General features: G+C 50.6%; 1 protein-coding gene across 1 annotated transcript in view; it reads left to right on the forward strand.

Annotated features, from left to right (window-relative positions):
• CUX1 (cut like homeobox 1) overlaps positions 1-22,150 on the forward strand; it is a 271,806-nt gene extending 249,656 nt beyond the window's left edge. Inside the window, exons 15-23 of the mRNA XM_027734335.2 lie at positions 10,652-10,788; positions 11,217-11,283; positions 12,465-12,577; positions 13,180-13,296; positions 15,513-15,596; positions 15,871-15,927; positions 18,062-18,142; positions 20,123-20,187; positions 20,644-22,150. Of these exons, the coding sequence (XP_027590136.1) occupies positions 10,652-10,788; positions 11,217-11,283; positions 12,465-12,577; positions 13,180-13,296; positions 15,513-15,596; positions 15,871-15,927; positions 18,062-18,142; positions 20,123-20,187; positions 20,644-20,695 (773 nt within the window). The 3' untranslated portion in view covers positions 20,696-22,150. The remainder of the gene's footprint in view (positions 1-10,651; positions 10,789-11,216; positions 11,284-12,464; positions 12,578-13,179; positions 13,297-15,512; positions 15,597-15,870; positions 15,928-18,061; positions 18,143-20,122; positions 20,188-20,643) is intronic.
• The last annotated feature ends 1,124 nt before the right edge of the window (positions 22,151-23,274 follow it).

The following is a 23,274-nucleotide window of genomic DNA, read 5'->3' on the forward strand; positions in this document are numbered from 1 at the left end:
GTTTTCTAGAGCAATCATTTTTTTCTTTTAAGGAAAAAAAAAAAAGTATTTTATCTAAATGCCTAATAAATAATATTATTTAAATAGCTTTTAAAATAATTTAGGACTGAGAACAAGAAGCCTCAGTTGTGAGAGAAGAGACTTAAAGTATACAGAGAGAGAAAATACCCTGAGCCTCCTAGAGCCTCTACTGAGAATTTGCTGAAGATGCAGAGCCCCTGGTCAGAGCACATTGCGATTGTTCATTTAAAATGAGAGACTGGTTTCCTGTGATGTTCATCTTTGTTGGCATTTGTTTGACTTTCTGAATTCAGAGCTGATTTCCTTCTCGTTCAAAGTTGGTCAAGAAAAAAAAAAAAAAAAAAAAACACAAAAAGGGAGAAAAATCACAAGTCACCTTGTGCAGCAGCAGCTTTTCCTGGCGTGAGCTCTGGAGATCCACGTCGTGCGTTGATCTGGGCCACAGAGGGGGGGGGTTCAGTTTTCTTGCAGCGTCGAGACAGGTTCAGACAGGCTTTCCCTGGCGAGGTAACACTGGTGAGCGAGAGAAAAGCTGCAGAAGCCAGACTGCAACCCCGAATTTGGGCTGGGGGGAGCGTGCCCGCAGGAGGGACGGTCCGAGGGCTCCGGGAGCACTGACCCGGCCCCGCGGCACCACCTGGCGTGGGCAAAGCTGGAAGGTGCTGAGCCAGTTGCAGGGCACATCACTCACCACTTCTGTGGATTGGGAAGCAAATTTGCACTTTGCCTTTCGAGGGTGTCCCACTAAAAAAAAAAAAAAAATCCGGTGAATTTCCCACTAAAAAACCATCCGATGAGTTTCCCCACGTCAGGTTCTTTTCCTTCTGGCGTAGCCCAAAAGAAAAAGAAAATAAGATTAAATCAGCCCTTGTGTAACTGTTGGATAAGCTCTGCCAAACAGAAGGTTGTTCCTCTCGGAACACTCTATGCATTTCTGTGGTGAAAAGCATTTTTTTCCCGTTCCTTGCTGGAAACGCTGCGAGAATGTCACACGTAGGAATTTGGACGTCGATCCCAAAGCAGGTGGAGGCTGGGGAGGGGGGATGTTCTTTTTTTCTTTTTTTTCTTTTTTTTTTTTTTCTAAATTGTTTCCCTCATGTCCCTTTTCATTTTTATTTTTTTTCTTTTAATTAAAAAAATTAACTCTTTTGCATTTGTGCAATAACTACTTGCCATGAGAATGGGCAGACCTTGGAAATGCCCCGACTACTAACACAGCACAAGATGAACTCGAACAGAAAGTGGTGTACTTTTTCCTGAGAACTTTTTTTTTTTTTTTTTTTAAATAATAAGCTCAGTTTTTACCCCAGTGTATTGTGGTGTCTTACATTTTTAGCAGTATTTTATATTTTTTCTGTAACGCACTAAGTCTTAGATGTTTTTAGAGCTTGTTTGTTATATTCACAATCACAGATTTTAAAAAAAGAAAAAAAGGAAAAAAAAAAAAAAAGATCCTCACAAAGACCCAATTGACCAAAAAAAAAAAAAACCAACAAAAAAAAAAGTGTCTTTTTTTTTTTTTTTTTGTACAAGTAGCTTTGAGAAGCCCACATTGTGTTGCTGTGACTCATCTTTTGTAACATTTTATTTCTTGGTATTTGTTTAAACATAAAAAAAAGTAAGAGTTTATCTGGCTGGCAGTGCAGGGCAGTGCTCCCTCGTCAGCAGACGGCATTGTTTCTGTCTTTGTTTGGTTTAGCCATATAATGTTTGTTCTCAGCACTGTACAACGGTCCCTATATGATATGGAGAAGCAATATCACTGTATGAAACTCACACGATGTATTATTATTATTATTCACTAGCACCCTAGGTGTGATAATTGAAGTAAATATCTTTTATACAAACACAATTCCGCGTGGGCTCGTCTTTTATTGAGGTGGGACCTGAGTCCAAGCAGCAAACATTTACATTGTGGTTCTGGTTTGGTGATGTGCAGAGGGCTCAAGGGGGCTGGTTTGGTGGGATTTGTGTTTGGCCAGGGGAGCAAAATTTACTTTTTGTGTTTCAGTTCCTACAAGGAGTGTGTGTGTGTGTGTGTGTGTGTGTTCTCAATACCTTAAATATTGAAGTGTTAGATGTCTAAACTGTATCCTTTGTTCAGTGAAATCCAAGTGTGACAATTCCTGCTGCAGTCAGTGGGAGGTGGGCACCCAGCTTCCTACACAGAAATATGTATTTGGGGTTTGAGACTACAAAGGGGGACTGTTTTGAGCACTGTAACAATATATCAGCTGATTTTTAAAAATTGAATTCAATTATCTGAGGTCAGAAATGCTTTAGGTTCAAAAATGAAAATGCAAAAGAATTTTCCCAGATATTTGGCTCTCACTGTTTATTTTTACAGATCCTTTATAGGAAAATAAATTCCTTCTCTAGTGCCTTAGATGTTGTTCCTATAAATATTCTCAGTATTTACAGAGTCAGGAGTTTGAAGTTTGGTAAGGAACAGATGTTGTAATCCATCAGTGGGATTATATTTTTAAAGCTGGTGGAATAAACTGCTGGCTTGGATGCTCTGGGCGTCAGGTAGAGCATGTGTGTTTGTCCTTACCTGTGTGCTCTGTTTTACCTGGCATGCTTGTGTCTGGGTTTTTTGTGAATTAAAGGTTTTTGAAACGTCTGTGACGGGTTGTTCCACATGTTGGGAAGGTTCTGGGTTTAACACTTTTTTTTTTCCCCTTCTTTCTAACAACTGGTCAGACTGTTCATTGCTGTAAATGGCATTATCGTGTATAATTTGACCCTAATTTTTTTAAACTTGATGCTAAAGCTACACCTTTAAAGCTATGACTGAGGTTGGTAATTTTTGTACTTGTAACCTGCACTTTTCTTTAGGTGGTATCATCATGGAACTCCTAAAATCACACCCGTGGTCATAAGCAAGGGATGTGTTATACCTGTGAAAGCACAGACCTTGTATTGGGGGAAGCTGGAGAAGGGTCATTGTAGCTCAGAATTTAGAATCTAGGATAAAACCAGGCTGTTCTGTCAAGCCTTACTCTCCAAAAGTTTATTTTTTGGGAAAGTAGGAAGGCAGCCCAAACCAGCAGGGTGCATGTGAGAGGTCAGGAGCAGATACTTAACAGTCTTCCATGGAGATAGTTGGATCTTTGTGATAGGTTCATTGGGGCAGCCCTTCAAAAGGAATGCTGAAAATCTCCTCTTGGGAAGAAGTTTTAAGCTGTGTATTCCCACAGACCCTCAGTGGTCAGCACTGGGACGTACCTGTGTGCCACCACTGTTCCTGCTGGGACAGAGCTGCTGCTGGGCTTGGATGGGTGAGATTTGCATAAGGAAGCATTACAGGGATTTGCTGGATCAATGGGAAAAGCCCTTGTTAGTTGGATCCTTGGGTGCAGGAGGAAGTTGGCACCTCAGTGCCACAGGTGCTGGCCGTGGTCCAGCTCCTGCCCCACCATCAGCCAGAGGCAGTTCTGTCTTTCAGTGGGAAGGGGGATATTTTTCCACATGGCATCGTGTTCCCACCAGGTAAGAAACTGTGAGTGGCTGACACGGTGCTTTTGGGCCCCTATTCTTTCCTGTTGGAAATGCTATCATTTTCTCCTAAGTATTTCTGTTTTAATGGAAGTGGTGAAGAAATTGTGTTCTTGCCAACAGAGGGCTTCAGAAAACATGATTTGATTACAGTAGAGCATTTTATTTTCTTTTTGCTCCAAGCTATGGGAAACTGATAAGAAAATTCAAACTGTTTTCTTGAACTCTTCCTAGTTACCCATGTAATTATCTTAGAACCCTTGGAAATAATCCCTTCTTCTATGAAATCTCGATCCTTACAGGGTGAATTTATTAAGCAGCGCTGTGTTTCTTTGCTGGGGGCTGTTTATTTTGGAGTGGCTGGGCCAGGAGGAAAGGGAAGGAGAAATCCTTCAAACCTTCCCTTCCCAGCAGGCCCTGTAAACATGAAAAAAAAGGGAGAAAAGGAGGGGAGGGAGAAGAAATCTCACCTGTGCCTCCTCTGCCAGCAGCTGGCAGAGAGACCCAGAGAGCTGGGTGGTGAGTGGAGCAGGCACCCATAGAGACATGGAGTGGTTTGGGTTGGAAGGACCTTTAAAGGTCATGAAATCCAACCCCCTGCCATGGGCAGGGATGCCTTCCACTGGACCAGGTTGCTCCAAGCCCCATCGAGCCTGGCCCCGAACACTTCCAGGGATGGCACAGCCACAGCTGCTCTGGGCAACCTGTGCCAGGGCCTCCCCACCCTCATCATAAAAAAACCTTCTTCCTTAGATCTCATCTAAATTGTATTTCTTTTTTCAACTAATTTCTTTTAGTTGAAAACCACCATCCCTGGTCCCACCTCGCTGCAGTTCAGTGGCTCCTTCTGCTCTTCCCCAAGACCACCTTCCAAGCTGACCCTGAGGGCACTGACAGAAAGGGCTGCAGGGATCAGAGAAGGATGCTGATGCTGGGGCAAGAGGATTTTTCCCTGTGCAACCTCCCAGCCCTTTGTCACTTGGGCATATGAAGTCTCAGATACTGTTCTCGGGGTGTTGGATATGAATCTGCTTTCTATTGTCCCCATTTCTCCCTGTCTTTTTGACAGCACCCTAAAGTAAAACAGCAGGGTTGTTCTTGACTGGTGCCAGTCCCAGCCCTTCCTGTGTGGGACTGCACATCTTCTGCACCATCCCTGAAGGACATCACTGAAGTTCTTGATGTCTTTGCTTACAACCTCTGTGTCTACAGGGAAACCTCACTGCTTTGCTCCTGGAGCTTTTCCAGGGCTGGTATCTGTGCCTAAAGACCAGGTAGATTGTGCTAGAACTTGCAGATGGCTTTTAGAGGTGTCATTGCTCCTTTCTTTTCATCATCTCCTTGCTTTTCTCACCCTTTCAGAAACCTTGCAGGAGGTCTGATCACAGAATGATCTCATGGCAGGTACAAGTAAACCAGGACAGCCCAATGGATACCCATAAGCAACATTTGCAGGCTGAGATGATTCCCAGATTCCAGGCATTTTGGCTACTCAGGTGCTCTTAGAGCTGAGTGACCTGGAGATTTCTAGAGAAGTTGCTTTAAAATGTCCCAGAAGCCCAGTTCTTGTGTGTCTTCTGTAGTGCTGGTGGGATCTCTGGAGCACTTGATTTCCAGTATCTTTATTCAGTCTTGGGAGATTCGTGGAAGAACACGATCCCTTAGGATGACAGTGATTTTTCATTGCCTTCTGTGAGGTGAGGTGCACCTCAGCAGGCAGCCCAGCTGGGCTTTTGCACCACAGCCCACTCTTTGGCCTTTACTCTGAAGAGATTTGCACCTCAGATCCCAGGAGACAGGGCTCTGATGCCATATGGAGAAGAAATATTCAATCATTCCCTGCCTCTTTGTCCTGCTTCTCAGCCTCCTTGACAGCTCAGTGGTGGCCCCAGGGAAAAGGCTTTGCATGAAGACAGAGTGACTCCCACACGCTCTGGGCTGTGCAGAAATGCTGTCCCTCACCATGAAAAGGTCAAGACAGAACTACAGCTGTACAACACTGAAAGGCCTTGGACAACCTTCCTGTTGCGGGGAGGATTTTGGCTCAGATCTTTCTTCCTTGGCACCTTCATAGATCAAAAAGAGGGCAGAGAAAATCATCCTGTGCATCCAGGATGGACTCTGCAGCCTGTTGACCGTGTCCCCCTCACCCCTTCAACCCCAAAGCGCAGGGTCAAGCCTTTGATTCTCCTGGAAGGGCAGCAGGACTTTGGGCAATAACAGTCTTTTTTGGACTTCCTTGAAAGGTAAATGCCAAGTGTTTCAAGAGCCTGAAACTGTGCCTTAGTTTGTGTATAAACCTTGGGAGCTCTGGCATCAGGTAGAGCCGGAGGTAAGGCTTTGTTGGCTTGAAAAGCCTCCTGGACAGCGATGCCAGGAAGTCTTGGCACTTATTTTTGCATGGGGAAAAACCATGATTTCAATTTCCAAGTCACTGTCCACAGCAGCCCAGCCATTAACTGGAGTGGCCCAACATGGGGAAAGGTGAACAAGCTGGAAAATCAAAGGGCCCGTGGTGGACTCTGCTTCCTTCTTCTTCTTTTGGCTTCTGCTCCTGCTTCTGGCACTCTCAGACACCCATGTTTGTGTTGAGTGAGTCTCCAGCTTTGAGCCTTCGTGCCAAGGTACTCCAAGGTTTAGTTATCTTACCATCATCTTCCTTCCAGTCAGTAAAATACACTTAAACCCTTTGAAGTAGTGGGTTTCAGTGCACTTCAGTTGACTTTTCAAAGAAAGCTCCCAGCGTGCCACATCACTTCTCGGCTTGTTTTCTTGGGTTTTTTGCAGTTTATGTAAATTTGAGGAGGCCAGACAGTAACGGAGGGAGATTAAAAAGTTCCCACAAGGCAAATCAGGGTGTGAACTTGCAGAGCATCAGCTAATTTGCCATAACTGCCCATGTGTGTGCTCCTACCCTGATCCCTTCAGCAATACCACTTACCTCTCATTTCCTTCGGGCTCAGAGGATATACATGAGCAGTTACTTCAGTCTCATGGATGTGTAGCAAGTTACAGCCTATCTCACCCCAAGGTGATTTATTCATCTGTCTGTATCCTCAGTAATCAAGCCACCATCTTATGGAAAGATTGCCTCTCATTTATTTATGTCTGGCCTTATAACTTCAAACTAAGTTGCTAGTGTGTCTTAATTTTCTCCATCTGTGAAAACAGATGCTGTTTATTTTGGATGATTTGCCAAGGGAGCCCAATTGCTGGGGCTTGTTACAGGAGTCAGAGTTGCTGTTGCTCCGTGGCAGTGCTGGGCTCGTGGTCTCACAGGCACTCCCGATGAGCCCTGGCATCTGCCAGGCCCCCTGTTCCCCTCCAAGGTGCCCGTGGAGACTGGGGCTCTGGGATTGTTTTCCTCAATATTCACTGCAGGGATTTAACCTGCAGCTTTGGAAGGGCACAAGGCCAAAGGGGCTGTTCACAGTGAAAGAAGTGTGAGATTCATCTGAATCTTTTATTCTCAGTTTAGGACTGTTTTGTTTTCACTCTGTGTGAGGCACCTTCGTTCTCACCACGTGGCCTGTCCACACACAGATCCTTTATGTTATTTCCAGGAAGACACATCCCGTGGCAGTGTCGCCCATGGCTGTGCTCCTCCAGCAGTGGGTTGGAGGTACATTTAGACTTCCCAGAACAGACATCTTCTTTAGATCACATCCTTTGAGCAGAGGCTCTTTCTGATCACTCATTCAGTCTGGGGCAAGATACCACTGAATCATCAAATGGTTTGTGTTGGAAGAGACCTTTAAAGGTCACCAAGTCCATGGGCAGGGACACCTTCCACTGGATCAGGTTGCTCAGAGCCACATCCAGACTGGCCTTGAGCACTTCCAGGGGTGGGAATAGTCCAGTCTCAGCTTCTCATTTCCTGTGTATCAGACAAGGATAAATTGGACCTTCCTGTGCCTGCCAAGGGGGCACTGGAGCGTGGCACCAGCCAAGGTAGGTGGCTTCTGCCAGCGTGTCCTGCCCAGTTGCTGCACTACTTCACTTTCCTTTGTGAGGCGATGGCAATGTCAGGCCCAGTTTCTCCACCACCTCAAAAGACAGAGTTTGAGGCTAAAGTTACCATTCTTTAAAACTCAGTTTCCCCGGGGCTTCACCTTCTTTATCCCATTATCTTCTGCAGTACCTCTCCGTCTTCCGCAGCGTTTGAGGTTTTTGCACATCTGAGGGGTCAGAGCAAAGGTTTTCCAGCGCAGCAGCTCAGGGAAGACAAAGGCAGATTTCCTTTTGCTGGATCTCAATGCCAGAGCTGACCTGCCTTCCTGGGAGAGCCGTCCCCCCGCTGCTGGAGGTGAAGAGTCGCTGGCAGAGAAGTGACGAACTCGCGGGTGGTCACGGCCCCTTTGAAAAAAGGAAGTTATGATTAAAAAAACCCACCAAAGCCCCGCTGTGAAGAGTGACACTGATAGAGGGATGAGAGAGAAACTGTGCATTTGGTTGCTTTCAGTGTTAGAGGTGGGTCCAGTCTTTTCTCTTTTTGTGGATGGTTTGTAGAAGACTGGCCAAGGCCGAGTGAAACCTAAGGGAAGGAAGGATGCAGATTCCTTTAAAACTGGGAGATGTGTTTCTTTGCTCATGCCTTTTTCTCTCAAGCAAATTGAAAAACTCAGTCCATGTAACTCAAAAGCCAAAAGTGACATGACTTTTAAGCAAGAGACGGACCCAGGAGGTGGGACCCAGGGCTTGGGTCACCTTCTGCAGGATGCCAAAGCTCAGCTCTGCAGAGGATTTTTTGGGCAGGGTGGGAGGCCAGGGAACATGTCCTGCCCCAGGCAGCCTCCACTCTGCTCCCAGCGTGGTGCAGCCTGGGCACAATGCTCAGCCCTGCCTTGTGCAGGATTGGGCCCCACAGCCCCTGTTTAGCCAGTAATAGCTCCCCAATTACACTTTAATGCAATTTAAAAAGGCTGCCAATTGAATAATTAACCGTAGGGAAGAGGTTTTCTTCTTTCCAAATCTTGTTAATGCAAATATTTTGCATCAGGCCACCCATGTTTTGGAGCAGGCAGCAACTCCCAATTCCTGGAGAAACACTGACCTCCAGTGGGATGCGCCTTTACCACAACCACTTCTGCTCGATCTTGAGCCTTTTATTGGGGGCTATAAACTAAATATGGAGAGGGGAGAAAAAATAAATCCGTGGTTTGTGTTCAAAGCATGAATCACCTCCACTTCCCTGCAGGAAGCCTTGATCCTTCCAAATAACATGGATAGGACAGGAGGAATGGCTTTAAACTGAAAGAAGTTTATCCAATCTAGTTTTAGATTGGATATTGGGAAGAAATTCTTCCTTGTGAGGGTGTTGAGGCCCTGGCACAGGTTGCCCAGAGAAGTTGTGGCTGCCCCATCCCTGGAAGTGTTCAAGGCCAGGTTGGACAGGGCTTGGGCCGGTTTAGTGAAAGGTGTCCCTGCCCATGGCAGAGGTGTTGGAATGAGATGGTCTTTAAGGCCCTTTCCAACCCAAACCACTCTGTGATTCTGTGATATGAACATAGAAGTTGTGTTTCATATAATGGAATTGTTTAGATTGAAAAAGACTTAGGATCATTGAGCCCAAGCGTTACCCCACTGCTGCCACCTCAGGTGGCATGTCTACATGTCCTGCATGTCCTCAGGTGCCATGTCTACACAAAAAAGGGGGGAATTTGCCCCAGCAAAGCCCCTGCTTCCTGGGAAAGCAGCATTGGCTTTGGGCATCACTTTGTTCAAGCCTCCATTGCTGCTGCTCTCAGTCCAATCCTTTGGCCAGGGCATCACACCCCGTGCAAGGACCGCCCTCCACAGCCAGTTTTGGGGTGTGCAGATTGGCTGCCAGCCTGGCAGGGCTGGGTGAGCTGGAATTGAGCTGCACCCACGTTGCACCCCTCATCTGAAGGCTTCAGAGAGGGTAGGAGCCCTGGGGGTGCAACAGCCTGCCCTCATTGCTCCCCCCCCACCTTGGCTGCTCCCCAGGCACCCTCTTCTTGCTCCCTGGCTGTTGATAAATGAGGATTTTATTTTTTTTTTTGCCTTCCAGCTGTCTGGAATTCAGGGGAATAATTACAACAGGAATTATCAGGGAGGGACTGGAATGGCTGGAACCTGAGCTTTCACCCACCTGGAAACCCAGGCACAGAGGGACGTATCCTGCGTCCCTGCAGTGGAGATGCTGGTGGTGCAGAGCACCAGCTCTGAACCTGGAGCTGAGCAGGTTTTTCAGCCAGGGAGAGGCCCAGACATTGCTGGCAGCGAGGGAGAAGGTGAAACAAGTCGATTTCTGCTGCAGGACAGTTCAGGGATGGATTTGCCAACGGAGCACGGAGCTTGCCCTGCAGTGCTGGTCCTGTGCCTCTTGCTGTAGCTGAATTTTGGCCCCAGCACATCTCTCTGTTGCTTCACATCTGGGCTGGGGTTACGTGAGGGGAATGAGAGGTTTTTGTTTTGCTCCTGGAGCATTCCAGCAGCGCCTGTTGTGGTTTAGGGTGTGGGTTTTACTCTGGGGGGCAACTGGAGAGAGGGTTCCTTTGTAGAAAATTGGCTGAGCAGGGATGCTGGGGGCTGCACAGCCTGACCCAGCTCCTGAGGGCAGGAATGGTCCCACCTGAGCCCCTCCTGGGAGGTGTCCTCCACCCTGCTATAGCCCCCCCATAGTCACCATCCACCCCATGAGTGCCTGTCCCAGCTCTCACAGCTGGGGATGTGCTGCCCAGAGCCTCTTCCATCGTGCCTTTCCCCTGCAGACCTGGGATTCCATTTGTGGGCCTTATCCCTCTCCATGTCCCCCTGCTCTGCCTAGCCAGGAGGCTGCCAGGTACCCCTGGGGCACTAAAAATACCTTGCTGATACCTTTGAAGCAGCTGTACAGGTAGCTGCCTGCTCCCATTGCCCCTGGCACTGGGACGTGGCGCTGGTCCTGCCCAGGGACTGTGCCCACCCTGAGGCATCACCAAAGTGGGAGGGACCCCTGGTGCTGAGCAGGGATTGCTGGTGTGCCCTCAGAAATGAGGAGAGAAGGGGGTTGCTGCCCATGAGTTGGCTCTGGTGCTCCAGGTGGGGGTTTCTCAGCTTTTTGGTGTCTGCTTGGCACAGTGAGGGGTTTTGGCCCCCCCCGGGTGACAGCCCTGGCTCTGTTTTCCAGTGCGCTGTGCAGAGCTGCAGATCCAGCTGACAGAGGCCGTGTCCACGCTGGCTGGACAAAAGGAGCTCGTGGCCAAGCTGGAACACGACCTCAGCACCATCCAAGCCCTGTCTGCCGTGCACCGCCCGGATGCAGAGGTAACCCCAGCCCTGGCAGCGGGCAGGGACCCCTCCAGATGGCCCCAGGGGTTGGCTGTCACTGCTGCAGGGTCAGCAGCAGACCTGAGGGGTGTTTACCTTCTCTTTTTTTCCCCTTCTTTTTTTTTTTTCTTCCTCTTCTTTCTTCCTGACAACTCAGCCAGCAGACGTTTGCATCGTGCCCTTGCACTGGGGTGGGAGGGGGTGGTGGCAGTGGCATCCAGGAACCATCCAGCCCTTCTTCCCGGGCAAAGGCTGGGATTTGAGGTGGAACACCAACCTCTCCATGTTGTCTCAGTGTTGATCCTTGCAGAGTGCCTCGTGGGTGCAGGTGTCGGGGCAGTAGCAGTGTCCAGGAGGGGTTTGCTTTGTCCAGGCACCTTTGGGTGGGTGGGAAATGCTCAATCCCTTCTGCTTGTGCTGCCCAGGGCGCTGCCAGCCCCAGCCTGGAGAAGATCCCTGAGCCCATCAAGGAGGCCACAGCGCTCTTTTACGGTGAGAGGGGGGTGCAAAGCTGGGGCTGGTGCTGGGGGGCACACCCTGGTGCCAGAGGCAGGGTGTCACCTCTCCAGGGTGTGAGGGTGCTCTGGAGACAGCACAGGCATCGCCTGCCCAGCATGTCCTTCACTGGGACCAGTGATGGGTTTCCCATGCTGGGCATGGCTCATCCATCCTCCAGCTGCTCCCGAGGTGGTGCAGCAGGCACGTGCCAGGCCTGGCTCTGTGCTGAGCTGGTGAACCCAGGCTGAACCAAACACCCTGTGCTCTGCCTCCTGCTCCTCCCACACCAAACCCCTCCAGAGACAGCGACTGAAACATTTCCTTTACATCAGCTCCTGTGCTGAGGTCTGCAGGAGAAAATGAATCAAAAACAAATAACTCCTGGCTCCTCTAGAAAAAAAAAAAAAAAAAAACAAAAAACAAAAACACTTCCTTTCCTTTTTTTATTTTCTTTTTGTTGTTGTTGTTGTTGGTTTGGGTTTTTTGGGGGGTTTTGTTCTGGCTTTTTTTTTTGTTTTGTTTTGAAAGGTTCTGAAAACACACGATAAACAATATCACAGCAACAGTCCCACCAAGCCAAACAACCTGCAGCCACCCATCCTGCTCTATGAATAGCTGCTCTGTGCAGCCAGTTGAGTCATGGCCTTGGGGACATATTTCTCCTTGGCCCTGGATGCCTCCCACTGCCGGGAAGGAAGAGCAGGAAGGATTTCCCACAGACCCCCCCAGGCACCCAGAGAGCCCCATCGTGGGGGGCAACCATGTGGGGCACCCCAAATTGGGTTCCCGGGCACAGCAAGCTGGTGATGGCTGCAGGGTCAGGGTAGGGGAAAGAAGAGTGGGGATGGAGAGCCTGGTTGTGGCTCTCGGGCTCTTTTTATGGCTGCAACTGCTGCAGAAGCAACAGGAGAGAGTCTGGCAGGGATGGGAAGGGTTGTGGTCAGGGAAAGGCAGCCATGGGTTGTACCAAATAATGCAATTGGTTTTCCTGTGTATTTCCAGGATAAGTCCCTAAAAATGAAAAAAAAACCACCCAAACCATAAACCATGTTGCAGTAACTGTATACAGGAGTTTATCTGGGTGCTCCCAAAGTCCCTCAGTGTCACAGGGAGGATCCCTGGGGTGGATGGTGGGCATCTGCCGGGTCACCTCTCATGCCAAATCTTGTCCACAGGTCACCCTCCATCCCCTGGCACCTCATTCCCTGAGGGGCAGGTGGACTCACTCCTCTCCATCATCTCCAGCCAGAGGGAACGCTTCCGGGCCAGGAACCAGGAGCTGGAGGGGGTATGTCTGGTGGGGAGGGGGCTGTGGGGGCTGCAGGACCTGGGGCTGCTGCTTTAGTGACCTGCAGGGAGTTTAGTATCAGCCACTGCAAGCAAGAGGAAAATATATTCTGCTGTGAGCAGGCCCAAAGCCTCCCCCAACCCATCCCTGTTGCTCCAGTTTGAGAGTGGGTCCAAATGCCTGTTGCCTCGTGTGTGTTTGGCCACCTGGCACAGCATTTGGGGGGTGCCATGGAGAAAGCACGTAGGGAATGTGGTTTGGGGTAAAAATCCAAACTGAAGGGCAGCTCAAAACAACCCTTTCAAAGCCATCAGGTTGGCTTTGCACCTCCCATGGGGGCCACGTCTCAGCCCAAAGCCACCCACGGCCACCTCGGCTGCCCCAGCCCTCCTTTGGGCACAGAGGGATGTGGTTCTTCGTGGTTCAGGGCTGGGAGCCCCACTCTGCCTCACCCGGGGCAGTTTCGATTTGGGAGCAATTGTAATTCAAAGCCAGGGGATTTTCATTCCTGAGAAGGGACTGAACCCTGGCTGGATGCACCAGATCACCCCCAGCTCCTGCCTCCCACCCAGTTAGATCCCATTTTCCCCTCCTTGCTGCAGGAGAACCGGATGATGCAGCACACGGTGCACGCGCTCCAGAGCGAGCTGGACAACCTCAGAGCTGACAACATCAAGCTCTACGAGAAGATCAAGTTCCTGCAGAGCTACCCTGGCCGGGTGAGTGTCCATCTGTCTGTCTGTCTGTCCGTGCTCCAGCTGGGTTCATACACATGGACAATCCCCAGGCTCAGACCGGGCAGCGGGGAAATTGCGCAGTACCCACATTCACCTTGCATGGAAGTTGGAAAATGGGAGCTAATTGGGGTGGAAAAGGGTGCAGTGCTCTGCCCACAGGAGCAGGGACCCAGCGTCTCTGCTGGGAAGGCTGTTTTGAACTGTGCTGGAGGGTGTCTGACATCTTCTAAGCCAGAAGCTCAAATTTCCTCCCTAAAAGAGCTGCTACACCCCACTTTCATCCTCATTGCTGACAGTGTGATGCTCCAGCAGGTAATCACAGATGGTCCTGCCTGACCATGCAGACAGCAGTTAAGCTGGGACCTCCTGCAATAAATCCCTGCAGTTAGAGCCTGGAAAATCATCCTGTCCTACCTGTGCTCATTCCCAACCACCCTGAACTTCTTGTAGCCAGCAGAGAGAGCTGCTCCCTGGCCAGCCAGAAGACAGACAGTCCCAAAAGAGAAGAAACCAGCCCCAAAACATCCCATCAACACCAGGAGGAGGCTAGGGAGGGGAAACAGTCTTAGCTGCAACCTGCTCTGCTCGTGCTGTGTCCCTCGGGAGCTTCCTCCCTGGAAATCGTGGGGGTTTTGCAGGCAGGTCAGGCTGCCTGGAAGCTTTCCCTTGCAACCACTTCCCTGGTCAGAGCCAGGCTGTCCTGACCTCGGGCTTTCCTTATAACTGCAAAAGTCCCACTAATGGAGGGGACACCAGTTCCCTGCCATCCCACCCCCCTCTGTGCTCCCTTCCCGTGCTGCCTGGACCGAGTCCATTTTACTGACAGATACTTTAATAGCATTTGGGCATGGGAAACTCCTACAGCTGTGAAGGACCTTATTTGGTTCTTTTATTTATGTCTCAGTGATGACGCCAGGTCACCCCCTCTGACATTTTTTCCCGTTTCTCCTGCGGAATATCATAACCATGTTTATCCACGGCCACAAGGCAACCCCTGCATGCCATTGAGATGAGCTCAAAGAGCAAAACCCTCCGTGGCAGCAGCGCCGGGGGGATTGCATAATTCACCCCCTAATCGGGCATGTGACACGTTAAAAATACTCCCCAGAGATCATTCAATAAGGCCAGGCCGTGGCGAGTTCATCGCCCCTAAATGGGGAGCTGCTCTCACCACGGTGACCTGTGGGATCAGATTGCAGGGTGTAAGGGCATATTTACTAAAGGTTTACACAGCAGAGTAACAGCCAGCCATGGTGGCTGGGCAGGACAACCCACTGCACGCAGGAACAGGTCCAGAAGGGCCTCGGTGAATGCCTGGCAGGGCAGAGAGGGACAGTGCTGGGCAGAGGGCATGGATTAGCACCAGAGCCCTTGAGGCAGAGCTTGCACCAGGCTGTGCCCATGCCCATGCCCACGTCCATGCCCATTTCCAGGCTGGGTTTGGGTAGGAATGATGTGGAATCTGCAGTTCTGGTGACCTGCAGAGGCAGCGTTGGAGGAAGGAGGAGTAGAGATGTGCAGGCTGCACGAGCATCCTCGGGGCTTGCTGCTGCCAGGGCTCTACAAGGGGAGCCTCTGTCCCAGGAGAAGGATAAAATCCAGCCTGTCTGAACCCACCCAAATCTTTCACTTCTTTGCACTTCATTTTCCTTGCCCTTTGCCCAGCTAAGAACAGCCCTGTGTTTAAAGAATGATTTCCTCCTCCTAAACCTCTCCCTCCTACATGGCCCAGCAGCAAAGGAATTCAGAGAGGGATTTGCACTAACCCAGGTGGAGCTCTCTGGGGTGACAGAGAGGACAATTATTTCACAGAAAGGGCAAAAAGTAGGGAGTCACAGGAGAAATAAGGAGTCCCCACGGAAGAATCCCTTGATGTAACAACCTGGTCTAGTGGAAGGTGTCCCTGCCCATGGCAGGGGGTTTGGAACTAGGTTGCCTTTAAGGTCCCTTCAACCCTAATCATTCTACAATTTTATGAAGAAAGGACTTTGTTCAATAGCTCCTGTTGTGCTTCTCCTTTCCAAAAGGGACAGATGCTGTCTGTCACAGCTCTGGGCTGTGCTGCTCCATCCTTTGGGGATCATTGCTTCCAAATGAGCAGCCCAGGGGGCTTGGGGGGTTGTGTCCCTGTTCTGGGTGTCCACACACCCCTTGCATCCTGTTGCCCACTGTTTCTCACCCTGCCTTTGCTCCCCCAGGGCGGCAGCAGGGATGACACGGAGCAGCGCTACTCCTCCCAGTACGAGGAACGCCTGGACCCCTTCTCCTCCTTCAGCAGGAAGGTATGAAAAGCCCCTGGCACTCTCCTGTCTGCTGTGGGACCATTGCCCAGCTGAAATCCAGGGATAGCGCTCTGAAAGGATAAAACCCACTCGAACGCCATCCACTTCAAAAAATAAAAAATGAAAGTCATTGTGCCCGGATGATGTCCCCTGTGTCTGGGGGTGGGGGGCAAATAGGGACATCTTGGGGCACAGAGCTCCTTCCCTGGTTTGCAAACCCCAAATTTGGCTCTTTGAGCCTCAAAAATCAGCTTCTTGTACGGTTTCCTTGCAGGAACGCCAGCGGAAGTACCTGAGCCTCAGTCCCTGGGATAAAGCCACGCTGAGCATGGTGAGTGGGCTGCACTGCTATGCACGAGTGGGAGGTGAGAGGTTTTTATCCCAGCTCCTGCATGAGGAATGGGCTGCTGGGCTTGGCCTCAGGCAGTGAGAGGGCCCCATCCCTGCTCCCCCAGGCCGGGGTGCAGATCTCACCGGGCCATGCTGGGGCTCAGTTTAGGAGCAGTTGCCTTCTTCCCTTGCTGCCCAGGGCAGTGGTGGAGTCACCATTCCTGGAGGGATTTAAAAGACATGTAGATGTGGCACCTGGGGACATGGTTTAGTAGTGGCCTTGGCAGTGCTGGGGGAAGAGTTGGACTCGATGATCTTGGGTGTCTTTTCCAACCTACACGATTCTGTGATTCTGTTCTGTGATTCCAAGCACCTCTCCTCTGGTTCGTAGTGTGGCAGCGGGGCTCAGAGCTGCACCCCCAGCCAAGGGCTGACCAGGGGCAAAGCCTCTTTGCTCAGCCTGATCTCCCTCATAGGAGACTATGAGGGAGTCCCAGCACCCCACACAACTCAGGAGCAGAAGTGTGAGGGGCTGCAGAGGGTCCCAGGCCCCAGGGGAGATGCTCTGCCTCACACAGCACAGCATCCTCAGGCACACAGTGATTTCTTATTGCATTGTCCATAAAAACCTCTTCACAAGTCCTGATCCTTCCTGCTCTGGTTCTTCCTTCCAAAAAGCGTGAGGGAAAATACTGGGGAGCTGTGGTTTCTGCAGCAGCTCCTTGCCTGAGCTGCAGCAGACAGAAGAGCCGCTGCTGCCACTGCAGGTTTGAGCTGCCATCTCTTAGGGATGAATGCTACTTTCTGAGATAAAAATGCGGTTATTGAGGAAATCTGACTTATATTTGAATTTGAGACATTAGCAGCAGGCTCAGGATTGGGTTTTGGCTGAGTTAACCCCCAGCTCTCCGGCGTAACGGGGGACCGCTGGTCTGCAGCAGCCCCAGAACACAGAAATGTCTTGTAATAAAGGCAGAGTTGTCATTTGCATAAAAACCAAGCAAATGCCAACATGAATATGGATAGTGTGGCGTGCCAGCACCACGGAGAATTAATGAAAGGCATTCACAAAAAAAACCTGACTTAGGGGAGTTATTCCTTGGGAATATTTAAGAACATAATCTTGTTTGTTACAGCAGCCTCCGCCGTGGCTGTGAATAGCAAAGATGATTTCAGCCCAGAATGGGTTTGGTGGGAGATCTGTGGGTTTTAATGCCAGCTTTGGAAAGCCCGTGTGGTGGTTGGGGAATGTGCTTATGTCCATAATGAGTCCCTGAGTTTTACAGCAGGAATAAAGAGTGGCTGTGAAGGAAGGCAGGCACATCCTTTGCAAGCTGCTCTCCCAGGCTGCGGCTGCTCCTGACTTTGGCTCTTTTGAAGGGATGAATGTGAGGGTTTTCCCATTGGGACCCCGGTGTCATGTGCCAAAAGGGCTCAGACATCATCAGGGGCTGGCTGTGGCCTCTCCAAAATGAGGGGCTTGAGGGCAAATCATCCCAACCCCACAGGGTTTCAGTCCCTGGAGAGCTTGGACAGCCCTGTGTGCTGGCACAGGACTGGCAAAGGTGGAGGGTGACTCTTTCAGGACAGACCTTGCAAAGCCAGAGACAGGGGACACCAGGGCCAGCTTCTGGGAGCAGCCTTGGCTCCACTGCCCTGCAGAGGAAGCGGTGAGAGGATGCTGCAAATCACAAGTTGTTTGAGCTCATGAATTAAAAATGTGCAAGACTTAATTACTGCCGGGGTTTCTCTCTGGAGCAGTGCTGAGCCACAGCAGGCACTGAGTCAGGGCTGGCACAGCAGGAGCAGGTAGAGCTGCTGGAGAAAGTTGAGGTAAAGTAACTTAAAAAAACACCCCAAGAGAGTTTTCAGTGGGGGAAAGCCCACAGTTTGCAGCCCTGGATTCACCTCGATTTGGGCAATTTTGGGCTGAGAGCATAGGCACTTGTGCAACCACCTTGAAGGAGCATGACTGCTTGGAGGTGGGCAAAGCATCCCCCCTCAGTGTGTGTTTATATAGGGTCTAGCAGGAACAGGGCCCCAGTCTTGCTGAGGGTCTCTGAACCTGTGCACAGGGAGAAGTGGTTTCCACTGACCCACATTAAAATGGGATTTTCTGTTCTGCTCTTCTGCAGGGGCGGCTCATCCTGTCCAACAAGACCGCTCGTACCATTGCCTTCTTCTACACCCTGTTCCTGCACTGCCTCGTCTTCCTGGTAAGTGTGGGGGCCACAGGGGGTGGACATCCCGATAAAATGTCTGCTAGCATCCCCTCCAGGGAGAATTTGGGCTTTTTTAGGATGTCATGCCAAGTGAGTGCATTGCAGATGGTGTATCAGTGGTTCCGGAGGCACAGCGCAGACAGGAGTGTGGGCAGCACAACTCAGCAGGCACATGGACGTGCCAATGAATATCCCCCTCAGCTTCATAGGGCGGGAATCCCACCCTGGCTGGGCACAGGCTTGCCCAAGGGCAGGAGCTGGAGGCTGTCTGTGTTTGTGTCACTCCTGGGAACAGCCACAGGACCGTGGTGCCACTGTGCTGGGAGCTCACAGGGCATTCAGTGTATTCCCAAGCTTGTTGGGGAGCAACATTCTGGTTAATTTTTGTGAATCTAATAGCATGGCAATTTTAGGAATAAAATACATCCCCCTGAACCCACACTGCCTGTTTCTAGAGCATGTTCAATTCCATTTTCCTGTGCCTGGGTCCATCCTTAACCTCCTGCCCAGTGGAGTTCAGTTCTGTTTGCTGCCTCTCCAGGGATGAGCTCTGGCTCTGTTTTACAAAGTATTACACTGTAGTACTCTGTATTATTGAGCTCTAGTTCCCCCCATGTTCCTTATGTGTTCTGTGGCTCCAGATTTCCCCAACTGTACATTAGGGTCGAAAACAGAGAAGCAGAGGTTTGGTAGGAATGGAGGCTTGAGCCAGCCTGAATCCCCTGGGAATGTGTCAGGATGCAAACTCCTCCTATATCCTTATATCCTTGCACAGTTCCTGGGATTTTATTTGTCATTTCAGGGGGGGAAAAAAGCCAAACAAATCATCAATAATTCAACGATGAAAGGAGATAAAAGACAAATCAGAACAATATTTCTGTCCTGATCTCAAAGTTAAAGTGTTATTTTGGGGAGGAAAGGAGCAAAGGAAATAAAAAGTTAAACATCATTAAAATTTAAAGCTCTAACCTAAAAAAAATAAAATAAATAAATAAGGAAAATTCATAAATATTACATGGCTGGAATGATCTTACATCATCTAGACACAAAAGGGCCTGAAATCCAGCACCCAGCACTGCCTGGGCTGGACACACACTGTGTGTCCTGCAGGGGTCTGGATGAAGCTCCATCTCCTCCATCCCCGTGGTGGGAGCAACGTCTTTGCCACCGATCCCAGGAGACTTTAATTAATCCCAATTTAGAGGCCTGCTGGTGGGTGTATCACCAGTGTTTTCCTGGTGATAACAACAGTTTACAAATCCCCAAGGCTTCAATGAATCAGTCTGGGATGGGAGGGCTTCTCCCTCTTTCCAAACCCCACCACTGCCTCCTGAGACCACAGCTTTGGAATAAAAACACAGTGCCATGAAAGGAAAAAGGAGCCAAGCCGAGCAGTGCCCTTCCTTAAGCCTGTTCCAAAACACATCTCCATCCATGGGCAGCCTCCAGCTTTACTCTGAACCCCTGTAGCCACAGCAGCACTGCCCCAGCAAAAATAACCCACTGGAAAAGGTCATCCTGACCATCCTGAGGGCAACCACTGAAACATACTGGGGTTCTCCACACTGGTGATCTTAGGATCATGGTTTGGATTGGAAGGGACCTTAAAGATCAACCAGTTCCAACCCCCTGCCATGGGCAGGGACACCTTTCACTAGACCAGGTTGCTCCAAGCCCCATCCAACCTGGTGCTGGACACTTCCAGGGATGGGGCAGGCACAAATTCTCTGGGAAACCTATGCCAAGGGCTCACCCCCCTCACAGGGAAGAATTTCTTCCCAATATCCAATCTAAACCTGCTCTCTTTCATTTTGAAGCCATTCCCCTTTATCCTGTCGCTCCACGCCCTCATCAAAAGTCCCCCTCCAGGACAGGATGGCAGGGATGGGCTGGCACTGTGGTGACACCGGGTGCTGTGAGGACAGGCAGGGATGGCAGGTGAAAGCAGAGCAGATCACATTCCTTCCCTTGCAGGTGCTCTACAAAACAGCCTGGAGCGAGAGCGTGGGACGGGACTGCACCGCGTTCTGCGCTAAGAAGTGAGTGTGGGGACAGGCTGGGCCAGCCCAGCCCTGGGGCTTGGCTTTGGTGGGCAGAGCATGGTGGTTTGCAGCAGACTTTTTGGGCAGCGCTCGGAGCACCTCTGTCCTGGAAACAAGGGCAGTTCATTGGGCTTTAAACCCAATGAGAATGGCCAGGAAAAAAAGTGCACGGAACAGGGCAACCACCTGTGTTCGGTGGGGTGTTCTCCAAACCCCTTCCTCTGAGCAGTCCTTGCCCAGGAGAAATCCTGATAAAGGCAAAGGTGATCCTGGAGACCCAGGTCAGATCCATGCTGTGACTCCCTGTGCAGGTCCAGGCACTGCTGCCCGTGGCTGGAGGAGAGCACGGTGCTCATCATTGTGGGTACTGCTTGGATTTGGAGCGGCTCCTGCTCGGCCACAAAAGCACTCTGGTCCTTGCTGCAGGTGAACGTGGCTCTGCTCTTTCCCCAGGTTCGCTGACCACCTCCACAAGTTCCACGAGAACGACACGGGCGACATGTGACAGTGACAGCTGGACACGATGCCACTGGCGCCAGCTCTGTTCCATCCTGCAGCAGGATCTGTCCCTTCTCCCCTTTCAGCTGCTTTACTATAGCTTTGCTTTCTGCTTTGTAGGATGAAGGCAATGATCCCCCCTGCTCCCACCCTTGGAAGTCAAAAGCCTCAGCTAAGGGAGAGTTGTTTTGCAGGACACGTTTCCAGCCCTCCCTGGGAGGGCTGCAGCAGTTCCCATGCCCTCATGGTGTCCCAGAGAGCTCAGTCTCTACCAAAACACGCAGAAAATGCAAGATCAGAGGTGCTCCTCTCAGATCCACATCTCTCCCCGTCCTGTTTTGACTCCTATGCAACACTGGGTGGGCTAAATTTAACCAGAAATGGGGGGAAAAGCCAACCTCCTGAACTTGCATTTTCAACTGTTGTGCTGTTTGAGAATTCCTATTTTGCTCTGGCTCTAGGAACCTCCTGCCCATGCTGCTGGGCACCAGCAGATGCTGTTCTTGAACTGGAACCCTCAGTGTGGGAATAGTTAGGACTAGTTAGGACTTAATGGGCATGAGTGGAGGTGCTGCTGGTCAGGACTGATCTCACAAGGATGCCCCAGACTCTCCCTGTTGAGATGTTTCTGACTCCTTTAGGAAACCAAAAGTCAAATCAAGCAATTGCTGGTGGCGGGTTTGCCAGGTGATGAACACTGGGCTGCTAATTTGGATTGATTTGGGAAGACAGAGGCAATGGGAGATGCTCCAATTAAAAAGTGCAGGTCCCATCAACCCCCATTCCTGCCTCAGCTCGCTGTGACCGCATGGTGAGGGAAGGTATTAGCTTGTTAACGTGGTCCTCAATTAAAATTCCCCTCTGTAGACAGGAGAATAGCATTGCTTCCAATTAATATTTCATTGCGGATCCAGATCTATTCCCACTCCCGTTGCTGGGAAGCCAGGGCCTCTGACGGAGCGTGCAGGCAGCAATAGGCTTCACATCTGCCACAGGCAGCCCGGGTTTATTTATAGGAGCTGTGGCCTGCGGCAAAATGTAAAATACTCATAAATTGGAGGGAGGGATAAACCCTGAGGGACCAACCTGCACCTGTCCCGCTCAGCACGGGGTAAACCGAGCCTGAACGGAAGGGAGGCACCCACAGATGCCAGGGGGGGTGATGGGGTGATGCTGCCATAGCTGAGACCTCTTTGTAAACTTATCAACTTAAGACATGGGGGAGATGAGCTTTGGCTGTCTGAAATCAGTAGCTGGGAAACGTGATCCAGGGAAGGGTGGGCTGCTTGTTGAGGCTTTGTTGGGAAGGTTAAATTTGCTTTTTTTAGCAGCTGTATGTTCTGTCTTGGAATTGCAAAACTTTTGCAGCTATTCACACTTGTACTCTTCATAAATGACTTAAAATAGATGTCAAGTTCTGCAGGACAAGTGATAAAATAAACTTAGCCATGCATTGACTGGGTGGCTTTTGTGCTCTGCTTCCTTTTTTTTATTTTTTTTTTTTTTGGACTTTTGATATTAAACAACTGAGAAATGTCCTGCTTGAGTCCAAGGGCAGAGTGTGCAGCTAATTTTAGAAACCCATTACAGCAGCTAAAGGCAGTGATGTCTCACAGCGCCAGGAAGGGCAGGACCTCTGTCCCTGTGTGCTGGAGTTGGTGTCCCAGCTGCCATGAATACAGGCATCCCACAGGCCTGGTGAAAGGCTCTGGTGTAGGAGGGACCATGGGGATTGAGCCCAGGCAGATCCAACCCCTGAGATATTCTGTATATCCCCACGTGGCTGTTGGCAAAGGCACTCAGTCTGAATGGTGTAAATTTGCCAGGCTAATTTTGGGAGAGCTGCTCAGGATCCCCCTTTTCCTCATCCTCCTTTTTCTCTGCTTTTGCAGCCCCAGGGGAACTGAGCAGCCCCAGCCTGGCAGGGCTGGGCTGCTTTTAGGCTCTGTCCTTGAATTTTAGGCACAGCTTTCCTCAGCCAAGCCTGGCAGTGTGAGGGTGTCTGGGGAGGGTCAGGAGCCCACACCATAGGGGGCAAAGAGCAGAGGGCTGTGCCAGAGGTTTTGCAGCCCCCTGGGATACCTGGGTCTTACCAGTCCCCTGGAGCTGCCAGATTTTGTCCCTCGGGCAGAGCTGTCACCTCCTTACGTCCAAAATAAAAATGACAAATTGACTGTTTTGTCCCAAAATCCCTCCGGGCAGGGGGCAGGCGTTAGATGTGGGGTGTTGTTTTCTCTCCTAATCTCACTGTTTTGCAGATTCCAGCAGCTCCTCCTGCATGGAACCTGCACGTCCAGCTCACCTCGGCCCCGCTGGCTCATCCCGGCCCCGCTGACCTCACGGCAGCCAAGGGATGTCCGGGTGTCCCGGGCAGCAAACAACAGCCGCTCCCAAGAGCCCGGCTTTGGCTGCCAAACCCTCTGACCGGAGGCAGGGAAAGCCTGAGCTGGGGAGGGCTCTCGGGTCACTGCCCGGAGCCTCGGCCAAGTTTTCGGAGCTGCTTTCTAGAGACGTGCTGGAGGTGACGGGCTCGGGCGGGGCCGGGGAGTGCGGGGCTCCGAGGGATCCCGGTCCCTCCGGGCAGAG

This window comes from Pipra filicauda, unplaced genomic scaffold (genome assembly GCF_003945595.2).
Source record: "Pipra filicauda isolate LSUMZ 115617 unplaced genomic scaffold, ASM394559v2 scaffold71_size5581439_pilon, whole genome shotgun sequence".
NCBI lineage: Eukaryota > Metazoa > Chordata > Aves > Passeriformes > Pipridae > Pipra > Pipra filicauda.